At 43.1% G+C, this 13,525-nt stretch overlaps 1 protein-coding gene across 1 annotated transcript in view; it reads left to right on the top strand.

Annotated features, from left to right (window-relative positions):
- Positions 1 to 13,525, top strand: part of LOC150000980 (teneurin-2) — a 612,383-nt gene that overhangs the window by 273,710 nt on the left and 325,148 nt on the right. The window contains exon 2 of the mRNA XM_090288551.1: positions 4,171 to 4,380. Within this exon, the coding sequence (XP_090144677.1) occupies positions 4,171 to 4,380 (210 nt within the window). The remainder of the gene's footprint in view (positions 1 to 4,170; positions 4,381 to 13,525) is intronic.

The following is a 13,525-nucleotide window of genomic DNA, read 5'->3' on the forward strand; positions in this document are numbered from 1 at the left end:
TCATGGATAATATCTACTGCTCTGGGGGTGGAGAGGAGTTTGTAGCCCTTTCGTCTTGGGTGGAAGAAGTAAACCGAGATCCCCATCAGTTTAAGGAGAAAATGGTGCTGTAATCAAGACAATGGGGGTTAGGGCGCCGTGCCGTCAACCACAGATGGTGTAGGATAAATGCCCAGGGAGAGCGGCTGAGGAGCGGAGGCTGGCGGAGAAGCTGCGCGCGCCTGCCGCCTTTCACGCACTCCTGGCCCCTGACTGTCCTCACCGGGCACCTTCAGGATCGTTCTCAACCCAGGATTCCACACAGCCCCTACTGAGTCACCAGGTAGCACGGAACTGCTTCCTGTGGCTCTAGGTGTTTGAATCAGAAGATTTTCATGAGTTGAAACTGTCACAAAATCATACACATTTGGAAACAGATACACTAAGGGAAAACATTGAATTAGCCTTCATTTCTAAGGTCACAGGGAATCCAGTCATACAGATAATTAGACTGTGATTTACAAAGGGATCTTGGAAAACACACACACACACACATACACACAGCCACAAGACCATATGAGTTTAATGAATGACATATTGCTGCCTTTGCGTGCTTTCTCTGGCTTTGTGTATAGGTCAGTTAAGCTCTGTTTTCTATATATTTGCAAGGGACTCTATATCCATTTAAAATGGAGCTTCAAAAATAGTTGGGGGTCAGGGGGTAACTGTGGTGCATCAAGTAGGAGCCAGGTAAATACATAATCCGCGGTTACATGCTCGTCGCACACTAGGTATTTAAGTAAGGAATCACGGTCCTTAAAGTGAGCCTACGTTCCAACTTCCTCCCCTGCACTTTGGAACCTATTTGTATCTGTACAGATGGTCTCTGTCAGTTGGAATAGTCAGGAGGAAAAATGTAACCTAAGTGAACAAAATTAGCACATGACATAGCAAAGAGAGAACAGCATACACTTTGATTGGGGACAGATCTAGGGGCTGAGACATTTCCCAAGTAATGGTAGGGAACAGCAGGCAGAGTTTAAGGAGCTACCAACGTGTGAATTTAAAGTAACAGGACTCAGACAGGCCTGTGATATGTATTTCACTACACCCAAGCAACCCCAGTACTTTCATTGTGTTTTGACTGCTCTTCCACTATCTCTATTTGTATAAATTAAAAAGCGGTTCTGTCTGTAGTATATGAAATGAATTCATGCTCAACGAAATTTGAAAAAGTTCCCGTAAAGAATGATTTCATAGCAACTATCATATCAGGCTTCTGGCAAATTGCACTTGAACTTCAGTTCCACCTCAGTCACTCAAAGGAATTTAAAAATTGGCTTTCAGCCATCCTTGTTCTTCAACATGTGGTCTCCAACTGGCCTCAATACAAACTTTAACACCTATTGATTGTGAGTTAAAATCTGTTCCTACCAGAGCCTCGCCACTAAGTGGACCTTAGCACCAACTTCACAGCGTCCTGGTCAGGTCACAGCTGCGTTCAGGAGCCTTGATGGAGGGGACAGTAACATTGCTATGAAGGAGCCACTTTGAACTTCATAACAAAATTACGAAGAAGGCTTTGAACTCAGCCAGCTGACAGCCGCTATAAATGGCTTATTCAAAGAAATGTTTCTTCTCTGAAGTCCTGAAAGTGCCTTGGGATTGGGAGATGGAGACCGGGACCAGGATTTCCCATAAGTCACCCCTCTCCTTGTATGTCACCTTCCTTTCCTGTCACCATGCTCTTAAGGACAAACACTCCGCAGAGGGGTGAGAAAGTCCATTTGGGAACAGACAAAACAGCATTGGATTCCTGGCCCCTGTCTTACTAGCTCTGCAGGCTTACCTCTCTGTGCCTCAGTTTCCTCATCAATACAACGGGGATTATAATCACTCCAACCTCACAGGATTGCTTTGAGAATTCGATGAGACAGCCTATGGAAAGTGGCTAGCCCTGGGAGTGGCAGACAGTCTGTACAAAAACATTAGGAGTTAAAATAGTCATAATTATGGTAGTAGTGGGAAGCTTATGGGAGAATCTATTGATTAAATGTCGATACTGATGCTGATGAAACTCTGATGTCTTCAGTCTCCCTTGGCCAGAGCATCGGGCAAGAATAGCGTGCCTCACAAGGCTCCCAAACAATTATGAATAAATCAGTTTTCCCAATGAAACACCATTTATCCATCGATTCTTCTGCAGGCATGCCCCTAACATTTAGCTTTAGGAGCGTCTTATCTCCTTTCTGTCTCTTCCACTCCCACCTTCAAAGGGGTGATAGGCCGGTAGTTTGAGGCCTCTGCACTATTGGTCATTTCTTTCCTGTCACTGGAAGTCCCTTTTATCTTCTACTGAAGATATCTCAAGCCTCAGCGCGTCCAGGAATCCTTATTGGACTCTCCTCACCCTCCCCTACCTATACCTGGCCGGGCTGGACCAGCTGTCTCTTTTCCTGCCCCCACCCCACACCACCGTACCCTTACATCCTGCTCTTTACCATGTCCTGAAATGACACAGGGACCTGTCTGCCTCCCCCACTAGACTGGGAACTCTCCGGAGGCGGGGGTGGTACTTTTGTATCCTCAGTATCTCAGCACCTAAGGGGCGCTCATGCATTTCATTAAAATGCACGGATTTATCGATAACATTTAATGCCCTCGGGAATAGATCGGGAAATACAGTTACAAAGGCAGCGGCAAATGTGTTAGCATCCGTGTCAGGTGCCTGAAAATGTCCCCACGTACGGAGTACATCTAAAAAGCTGGAGAAACTATTCCTTCTGACTCAGACACCTGTCACCAAGTTGAAACTCAGACCTGATTCTTGAGTTTGCTATCTCAGCACCTGATCCTTCCCCCTGCACCCCCAGCTTTAGGGCATGTTCCATGGGCTGCTATTCCTGGCTCCATTGTTCTGAGCTTTTCCCAAAGGAACAAACCGGCAGGCGAGCACAAGAACCCCAAGATGTAAGGGTGACTCAGGTGAAAGTACACATGGCAATTATCCTCACTCAGCGTCTGGCTGCTGGGAGCTCCTTTCCAGGTGGCAAGAGGGGTTCTTGACCCCAGGGCAGCTCCAAGTCACTGCCCACTCCCTTGCTGGGCTGGCTGCTCCTCCTCATGGCCTGGAGTGGCTGTGCTTCTCTTTGTAGCAATTCCACATGCTGTCAAAAAAAATAAAAAATAAACCAACCTCGTGGTGGAGAGAGTGGGTCCTTGGCCAGTCCTTTGGGACTCACATGTGTTCCCCTTTCCACCTCTCCTCCACTTCTACCCCAGCCTAATTTATCTGGTTTCACTCTACCTTATTTATTTGTTCCTTCAAGAGGTGCCATCCATTGGGAAGACACTGCAAATGCAGGAGTACATAAAATACACAGGTCCACCTTCAAATAGTAGTAAGGGCTGTGAAGATATTTAAACAGGCTAATAGGCTGGGGCTGATAGTTGGGCAGTTTTCAAGAAGACAAACAGGGAAGGATTGTGAACAGGAGGAGGCGAGTCAGGAAAAATGTTCCCCATAGTGGGGGCAGGAGGTGTAAAGATAAAGACTGTGAGGATGGACTCGTGTGGCATGTCCAAGCGGCAGAAAGACAGCCACGTGGAGAGCGGGAAGGCCACTATTAGGGGTGAGTCAGAGGCAGCTAGTACTGGAGTAGGCAAGACACGGAGGTTGGCATCAAGGGCTTGGACTTCTCTCTACACGCAATGAGAAGCCACTGGAGAGCGCCAAGCAGGGAGCGATATGACCTGATTTCTATCTTTAAACTGTTCTGGCTTTTGTGGAGGTGGGATGAGGACCACGGGGAGTAGATCAGTGTGCGGCAGGAGTGGAAGCAGGCTGGCCAGCAAGGATGCAGGTCGGTAGAGGTGATGTGGTCTTAGGTCAGGACCGCAGCCAGGGAGATGGGAGAACTGGGTGTTTCGCAGACTGATTCCATGTCGGCTGTGTGGGTGGGTATTGCTGCTCACACCGGCTTCCTACAACATGCAACTATTTGTAGTATGGATTGTAGACATTTGAAGAAACAGTAAACCACTTGGGGAAAAAAAAAAATACACCTGGAGCACTTTTTTTCTTTTTTCTTTGTTTAGATATTTTTATGGTGATGTGGTTTCAATGTAACTTTCTCTGGACGCTCTCATGGCACTCATTGCTGACCTTTGACCCCTTGTCCTTTTTCCCAGGTCGTCCCATTCCACCTACATCTTCGTCTAGCCTCCTCCCATCTGCTCAGCTGCCTAGCTCCCATAATCCTCCACCCGTTAGCTGCCAGATGCCATTGCTAGACAGCAACACCTCCCATCAAATCATGGACACCAACCCTGATGAGGAATTCTCCCCCAATTCATACCTGCTCAGAGCGTGCTCAGGGCCCCAGCAAGCCTCCAGCAGTGGTAAGGAAACGGCGGGGGTCTGAATGTGCGGGCTTGTGTGTGTGACAGTGTTGCGTCTCCAAAAAAAATGGCAATTTTGAAACAAGGGCTGGGGAGACGGTGGTGTGGGAAGCACCGAGGTGAAATACATTTGTCATTTTGTGGCACTGCAGTTCCGGGGTGCATTTGTTGAAGTTCCGATCAGGCTTTGTGTATCTCAACAGGGTTTGGGCCTCCTTCGGTGAAAGGACTGTGCCCCCACTGCACGTAGGAGCAGGCAGGTCTCAAAGGGGACATGCAGAGAGGCGACGGAATGTCGGATTTTGTGTTACATGATTCTGATCCCAGCCAAGTGACCCTGGCCACCCTCGTGTGTGCCCAATTTGTGTGCATCTCAGATCTCTTGTTTTTGATGGTTAGCTTCTGACTTTTCTCTCTTGCTCGTTTAGGGAATTTTGCTACTAAAATGTGTTTTCTTGAGGTAAATACTGAATATGTTTTCAAGTCTGATGTGTTTGGGGGTGGAGGATGGCCTCTCCTATAACCCTGTACTGTGCCGTTTGACTTGAATTTAGCGAGCTGATCACGTGGTACCATGATAGACCCTGCTTCTGAATCCCTAGTTCTTACCGTGGTTTTCATATCACAGAGCAAAGGGACCGGTCCCAGGCTTCTGTCCCTCTTTTGATGATTTTGTGGCTACTGCCTCAGCTCCCAACCTCTAAATCTTAGGTGTAATTGCTCCCGGCCCAACAATAACGATGCCTTATTTTGATTCTGCTGGTGGCGATGTTGTTCACAAAACATAAACACAGGAGTGGGCAATATCTAGGGTTAAGTCCCCATGGTCCAAGGAAAGATATTTGCAGAAATTAATTGCTGCTGACTCAAAGGCTTTGGAGTTATCTTCTGAATTGGCCACTCGTGGCGTTCATTAATGTGTCCTGTCAAAAGCAGGACAGAGCTTTCCATGCCAAGAATGTTCATTGATGAAATTATGTTTTGGCTCCATCCCTGATTGTATGCTACGGCTGGCCTCAACCTCTACAATTAGAGAGGACCTCCTCAATGCATTTAAGATGATTCATTCTGGAGATGGAATGATGGACTGCTACTTCTGATGGCCCATGCCCTTCTGCAAAGCCAGGCCTGATATGTTTAGCAAACTCGTATTATTTTTCCCCAAAAATTACCTAATCAAATCTCTCATCAAATGCGCAATCCATTGTTGATATTATGAAGGCCTTTAATCTACCATAAATCTTTATTAGAACTTATCAGAGCTTCTAGTTTGAGAGAAATGTGATTATGGCACTCTTAAAATGACATTACATCATTGGGGTGATTGGTTTATCATTTGCAGAAGAGACATCAATCATAACTAGCATAACCACACAGTAAATGAATTCAACCTTTCTACCACAGAACAATGACACTGTAATTGCTCAAAATCAGGCTTAAAATGAAATCGGAAAATGCTCTTTCTTCAAATATGATGTTAACTTAATGGAATATATTATGAAAAATCATGTTCAAGGAAATTCTATGTAATTAAAAATATGCGGAAATATATTCCCTTTTTTCTTTCATCAGAAACTGATTTTAGCTACAGAACAATTTCTTTTTTTGCTGCAGAGATTATGTTGCATTTAATTGAACTATCCTCACTTATGTTTTGCTGCTTTTTATTTCATACTATGTGATCGTGATGAATATTGTATTATGAAGGACAAGAGGCTTTTGAAATGAGGTGCACCTGCTGATAGCTTTTTAAAAACAGACAATTATTAGGGAGAAAATGAGCTTTTAAAAACTATACACTTTTATGCATATATGCATACGCAAGCAAAGATGATTTCCGTGAGAGAGGTCAGTTTATATCTTAGAGCTGTCTAGAATGTTTTCTTAGTGATAATGCAGTGAGTGATTTCTTTTCTCTTGGATGTTGTACCAGAATGTGAGTTGTTGATGGGGTATTTTTGTTGGCTTCATGCCTAATCAAAAGCCTCATTTGGGTGAAAACAAGAAATCTGTGTGTTCAGAGTCAAGTTTATCATACATTTTTCATTACTCACACTCATTGGTTCAGCTCACTTAAGTTTGACAGTGATAAGGGAAAAGAAAATGTGAGTGTCCATCTGCACCCCAAACAAGGATTTCTTCCTAAGAGGTGAAGACCCAATTGTGCAATACTGTCATTTTCCATTGGAGACTTATCTGAGAACATGTTAACTCTCTAGCCAAGAGGCAGTCAGTCGGTCATTCAAAACTCCAGACTCTGGCTTTTAGCTAAAGCGAGTGCTGATCAAGTTAACTATGTGTGTGCTCACAATTCTGTGTGTGAGGGTGTGTGTGTGCACACGTGTGTGCATGTGTATGTCTTAATGGAATGGATTTGGGGTGCAGGGCAAATTGAGGATTCTAGCAAGATCTGAATGGTCTCCATGAATTTAAACTTGACATAAAGGATTGAAAACAGAGTTTGACACAGGCAATGCAAAGTGCAGAGCTGTGTCTGGTTGTTCCGCACGAGTTTGATGAAAGCAGCTGGATTTTTGGGTGGATGTCATGGCAAACAGCCATGCAGTTCCTTGCGTTATGTTTAGCTGGTTAATTACACAGAATTTTTTAAGTTGGTCTCTTGGCAATGACCTTGTGTTCTGAAGACCTGGTATCAGTTCGGTCTTTACCTCTTTCTTTGGTGACATAAAACTCCTTCCAACCCATTCAGCCCATACATGACGGTAAAGAATTATTTCCTGCTATCCTGTTATTGTTGCTGCTATTACTTGCCATTAGTGAAACCCATCAGTAGGGGAGTTGGTGCACACATTTCCTGCCCAAAGAGGCTTTGCTCTAAAGAGACAAGCCAGAGATAAACCACACAACTACATTGTTTTTGACAACATGAAAAGCTCCTCGAAGCAACAACAAAGCTTTACCTTTATGGCTTTACTGTCATTATTTTCTACGAGGGTAGCACATTCTTTAGTGGATAGCACTAAAACCTTGGCACCTCTGGAGCCAAATTGCTCCAACCTTCACTCTATGCCAATCGAGCAGATACCGAGGGACCCTAGTGAGAGGCTAAGAAGGGGGGTGTTTTCCTACCCCTCCAGCATTTTTTTTTTCCAGATAGCTGAGCTCTGGCAAGTAGCTCAGCCTGTGTGCCGCCTTCTGCCAGACCAGGTTAGCTCCCAAGATGTTTCTCGTGTACAGCAGCGTCATGTCAAACCCTATGAAATAACTCATCTGGAAAAAACATCATCTGAATCTGAGTGGCAACGTAATGAAGGCTCCCGCCGATGCAGGGATCATAAGACCACTTCTCAAACAGGAACAGGGTTTGCACTTTGCTATCAGTGTGCAAGGCAGAAAATATACAGGCAGCCACATTGTAATCAAAAGCATTGGCTTACCTCCCCACGCATAAAAGGTTGAGTTTTAGTTTTCTTAAAAGTCTAAATAAAGGGGTTTGGAACATTCATTAGAGACATCAAACATACTTATAACTAGGATATCTGTCAGTCAGGACCCTCTCAGTCACTCCTAGGCGGCTGGGGAGCTATCCCAGCTGGAGAGCCTCCGTCTGTCAGTGAGTGCATTAAAGGTGCCCTGGCCCTTTTTTTGAAAAGCAATATCTTGGTTAAATCTAAATGAAAACAGTATACCAAAACCAGCTCATTCTGGATTGCCTAGAGTGGCCCAAGAATTTAGTGATGGTCTTATTCATCTGGTATCATAAAGCAAAAGAGCTTAATTTATTCATTCATTCATCCATACAACCACCCATCTATCCATTCACCCATCTATCCGTCCGTTCATCCATCTGTCCATTCATCCATCTATCCATCCATTTATCTATCCATCCATCCATGCATCCATCTGTCCCTTTTCTTACATCTCCTCCAGAATTTGTGAACACCTATGACAGCTTTTTTAATTGGAAAATATAATTAGATGACACAATTAGGGTAAAGGAAAAGCCCAGAATGGGAAGCATGCCTATGAGCTCATGTATGTAAAGTCCTGGTTCCTTATTTAAGACCAACAAATATACTTGATTCTAAGCTTCCTAGAAGCCAAAGCAAAAAGGGAAACAGAGAAAAAACAAAATGCACATCATCTATGAGATAAAAACAAATCGACTGCTTCAGGGAAATGCTGTAAGTCCTCATAGTGAGGCCAGAGAGAAATTTCTCTAAAAGGAGGTAATGCAGGCATTCTAGGCACCCAAGTTCCCCATAACATGCTGAAGTGCACGGGCTAAAGAAATTCCTGTCAACGTCCTTACAACCTTTCTCTGCATGAGCCCTAGAAAGCATTACAGTTTTTAGATAATTCCGCAAATATCCAAAAATTGCACAGCCCAAGAACAAAAGTTGATCCAATAAACCTTACTCTATAAAGGACCATGTAAACTGCATGTCCCTTGGATAATAGGCCTTAAATATCATTGCTCGTAACTACATTTTTATGGGAATTGGCCAACTTTGAGGCTATAGTCACCACCCAGAACCTGAAAAAGCAGATGTTCTATATTACACACTTGCTTTGACAGCCATGCAGAAGTTAGAGTTGATATCCTATCATGGGGACTGAAGCATGTCTCCTGAACAGCCCCACCCAGTGGGCTCCACCCCAGCCCCCGCCACCGCCACCCTCCATGGTCTGTATGTGAATGAGAAAGAGGGTCCACACAATTGTTTTGCTAATGAAACTTCCTCCCCTTACATTTTTGAGGTTTGGGGAAAAATTGGGAATTGATGGTTCTCAGGACTCAGACCTTTTCTTCTTTTCATTTATACCTTTTTGAATCCCCGCCCTCCCTGACATACACACAAGTGGTTTGGGGTCTAGCAATTTCCAGCCCTGGGGGTGGGGTGGGGTGAGGGGCACTGCTCCTCCATACCACAGAGCATGTGAGCACACAGGCAAGACGGACAGGTAATTCCTTTGGAGATGCACAGCATGGGAATGACATGCAGCACAGAACCGCTCCTGCTCAGCAAACATCTTGCTGTTGACAAAATCCCCAAGGTCGATAAGCATTGTGTACATTCCGGCTCTCCATCTCTGTCCTTGGCTTCTTGGTACATACAGAAAGATGCCAAGATGTCCCGGAAGCCATGTGGGACATCTTAACAGTTTCCTGCCCTAACAACTTTTACCCAGAACTTGAGCTTTTCCAGAATTCCTTTAAAGACTATAATTAATTCAGCTAAATGCTGCATAATATTCAATAGCTATTGCCTTATTAGAGACATCTCAATTCTCTGCCAAATGAAAAGATAGATTTATTTTACCGGTGGTTAGTTTCAACAAATGTTATAGACTCAGTCCTGGTAAACCTCTTAGATCCCTCCCCAAAATAATAATTATATATAATTATGTTCTTAAAAGTGTGGACTGTAAAGTCCGTACTACTTGAATTTGAATGGCAGCTCAGTCACTTTCTAACACTATGATTTTGAACAAGTTAATCTGTGTCTCAGTTTTCTTATCCGTAAAACAAGACTGATCTTCTATAAGTCCTCAAGTAGTTGGGAATATTAAGTGGCCTTCTGATGCATCTAACAATCTTGAAAGGAGATTTAGATAGTAGGAACAGAAATCAGGTTTGATATTATTTACTTTTTTAATTTAACACTTAACATGGCAAAATATAGGTAAAGAGAAATTTATCATTTTTAGTATATTTAAGTGTTTTATAAGTCTTATGGCATTACATACAATATATTTATATTGTTGTGCAACCGTGACCACCGTCGGTTCCAGAACATTTTCATCTTCCAACAGAAACTCTGTATACATTAAAAACTAACTCCCTGTCCCCATTCTCTCCGTCCCTGGAAGCTATCATTTTCTGTTCCTATGCATTTGACTATTCTATGCACCTCCTGTAAGTGGGATCATGCAATCTGTGTTCTTTTGTGACCGTCAATTCACTTAGTATAATGTCTTCAAGATTTGTCCATGTAATCGTGTATGTCAGAAGTCCCATTCTTTTAAGACTGAACAATATTCTTTTGTGTCTTACGCCATTTTTGGTGTTGTCTTTGTTTGCTTATTCATTCATCAGTGGACACCTGGGTTGTTCCCACCTTCTGGCTATTGTGACTAATGCTGCTATAAACAGTGGTATTCAAATATCTGCTCAAGTGCCTGCTTCAACTTCTTTTGGGTATAACCTAGAGGTGGAATCACTGAATCACATAGAAATTTTATGTTTAAATTTTGAGAGATTTGCCATATCGTTTCTCACAGCAGTTGCATCATTTTACATTCCTACCAGCAACACACCGGGATTCCAATTTCTCTACATCCTTTCTAACGTGTTTTTTCTTTTGATTTTTTAAATATATAGTAGCCATCCTATAGCATATAAAGTAGTATCTCACTACAGTTTTGATTTGTGTTTCCCAAATGATTAGCGATGTTGAGCATCTTTTCATGAATTTATTGGTCATTTGTACATCTTCTTTATAGAATTGTCTATTTAGGTCCTTTGACCACTTTTCAATTAGGTTGGCTGGTGTTGAGTTGTAGGAGTTCTTATACCTGCTTTCTGTCAATGATGTATTAGAAATATCATTTGCAAGTACTTTCTTCCAATCTGGCAATTGCCTTTTGACTCTGTGAGTGTCCTTTAATGGGCAAAAGCTTTAATTTTGATATTGTCCAACCTATTTCTATTTTTGTTTCATATGCTCTCAATGTCATAGGCAAACATTTTCATGGGCTTGTTCGATGGAGGCCATTGTTCTAATGGTTTTTACATATGGTAACTTGTTTAACCCTGAACGCTAGGAAAGACAAAAGCAGCCCTCGAGGCTGGGAACTGGCCTGACCCTGACCTCTTGGCGCAGGCGCTGCTAGAAGCTGGCCTGGCATTCGCAGATAGGCAATGCTGTTCTGCTCTTGAACAGAAACAGTTTTGCAGAACGCCAACGCTCTGCAGGGCCACTCCGTGACTAGGGGAGGTGACATGAAAACGAAACCGTTTCATCGTCTTGCCTAAACACAGACGGAAGCAAGTTCACTGTCCCAAACACAAAAATACAGAACATCCCCCGTCTCCAGGCTAAAATGTATAACTAGTCTTTCCTTACCAACCGCAGAGTAAGCCCTTCCTAGAGAGACAGCATACTGAAGCATCCAATTGCAGTATTAGCTCCGCGCTCTGACCTTGAGGCCTCCCTAAAGACGTCTGACACAGCCCCTTCTAATACCTCCCCCTGAAGCCCCCGTGGCTCTCCACTTTGTGTCTTCTCCCTCCTTTCCGTGAGCTAATACACCCGACTCCGTTGGACCACAGTGTGCCGTTGGCACTGGGGGACATTGACAGCATTGCACTGTACGTTGGGATTAGTATCATCCCTGCTTCACAAATGGGAACACGGTGGCACAGAGAGGGAAAGTAGGTTGCCCAAGGATATATAGTGATTGACAGAATAACAGGAAGTCGACCCAAAGAAATCAGTCTCCAGAGTGATAAGTAGATAGACATTTAAGTAAAATTTGAAAGACAATTCTATACATATATATACATATATATACACATATATATTCAAGAAATAAAATACAATCATCATGTACTACATTGTTCAGCCCTGAATGGCATTTCCATTTCCATAATAATATATAAACCTGGAATAATGGTCTAATAAGCACTATATTAGGAGGGTGGGAAAGTGGGACAGGTACAAACATGGACCTGGCGGGTACATGAAAAAGCCTAGGTGTGCATCTTCTATAAGTGAGAAGTTCCTGGATAATGCCTAAAATTGAAAATGCAAGAAATAGCAGCAAAGCATATTATTTATAGACCTAGAAATAAAAACCAAGATAATCAGCTAAAAAAATAAAGGTAAACGTGCTTGCTTGCCTCTGGGAAGGAAGAAATTGGTGGTGTTAGAAAAGGGTTGCTATTTTTGAACTGAACATTATATAGCTATTTAATTCTTTAAACTATGCATGTTTTTCTTTTGATGAAAGGAATCAGCAAAAATAAAAGAGATCGGGCCTAGAGAACACTTGATACAATGTTAGAACCCCAAAATAGTAGATGTGTAATATTCTCAGACATGGTTCTTTCAACAAATACGTAGTGATTAGGGACTGTGTTTGAGATGACACCAGGTGCTATGAACTTGAATGGTTAGAGCATTTTCATTGAACCTGTAGATTGGTCTCTATCTGCTTTTGTTGCTTTAGGAGCCCTGTGGAACTGTTAGGGCTTTAGCTCTTGTTCCCAACCCAGCCACCAGCCTTGCTGAAAAGTCCGGGGCTTAGGAGGGCACATGATGGAGAAGATACTGTCACTCCCGTTCCTCCTCATTACTAACCCAGTATCCACCTAAACACAGGTCCCATCTTCTCCTCAAAGCGTTCCCAGCAACTCCGCCCAAACAGAAGCAGAGCCAGAAGGGCACAACCATCTTAACTCCTTCCTTATTCAATTTAGCACGTCATGACATTCTGAATTGTAATATTCTCTTGGTATTTCACTCATATAACTCACTTTTGTCAACATTAAATTGTCACCACTTGAAGACAAAGGTCATTTCTCTGATCTTTTTGTATCATTTAGCACTTGGTGCAGGTTGAAATGTGTTCAAGACATTTTTATTGATCTAGCCTTTGAAAGGGCAGTAAGGGACCGGGGAAACAAACAGGTGGATGGATTCCGGCTTGGCCATGTCATGGTCATGTTCTCAGATCTCAGGTCATCTATGATGGGGGAGCTGTGAGCTTGGTCGCTGTTAGAACAGGAAAGACACCAAAGGGAGTGATACGAAAAGATGCGAGTTTATCTAATCTATTGTCTTCCTTGGATCTAAGGACTATATTTCTCTTCCTTTCTTTTAGGAGCTGCTCTTCTAAGTTGGTGGTACCTTTGAGATATTTCCTCTGATGATAAGTTTTTGGTGGTGCAGCCATAATCGAGGGGACCAGCCTAGGGAATGCATGCCTTAGCTTCCATATTTGTTCCCTGGGGCTCCCACTACAAGGCATCACAAACTGGGTGGCTTAAAATAACAGAAACCTGTTATCGATCAGTTTTAGAAGCTAGAAGTCAAAAATTAAGCTGAATTTAGTAAATATGTCTCATCACATCTCACACTTCCCTTTTTCATGGCTCCTTGCTCCTTAAAATGACCTT

The sequence above is a fragment of the Furipterus horrens genome, unplaced genomic scaffold (assembly GCF_987537825.1).
Source record: "Furipterus horrens unplaced genomic scaffold, mFurHor1.1.pri manual_scaffold_10, whole genome shotgun sequence".
Taxonomy (NCBI): Eukaryota; Metazoa; Chordata; class Mammalia; order Chiroptera; family Furipteridae; genus Furipterus; species Furipterus horrens.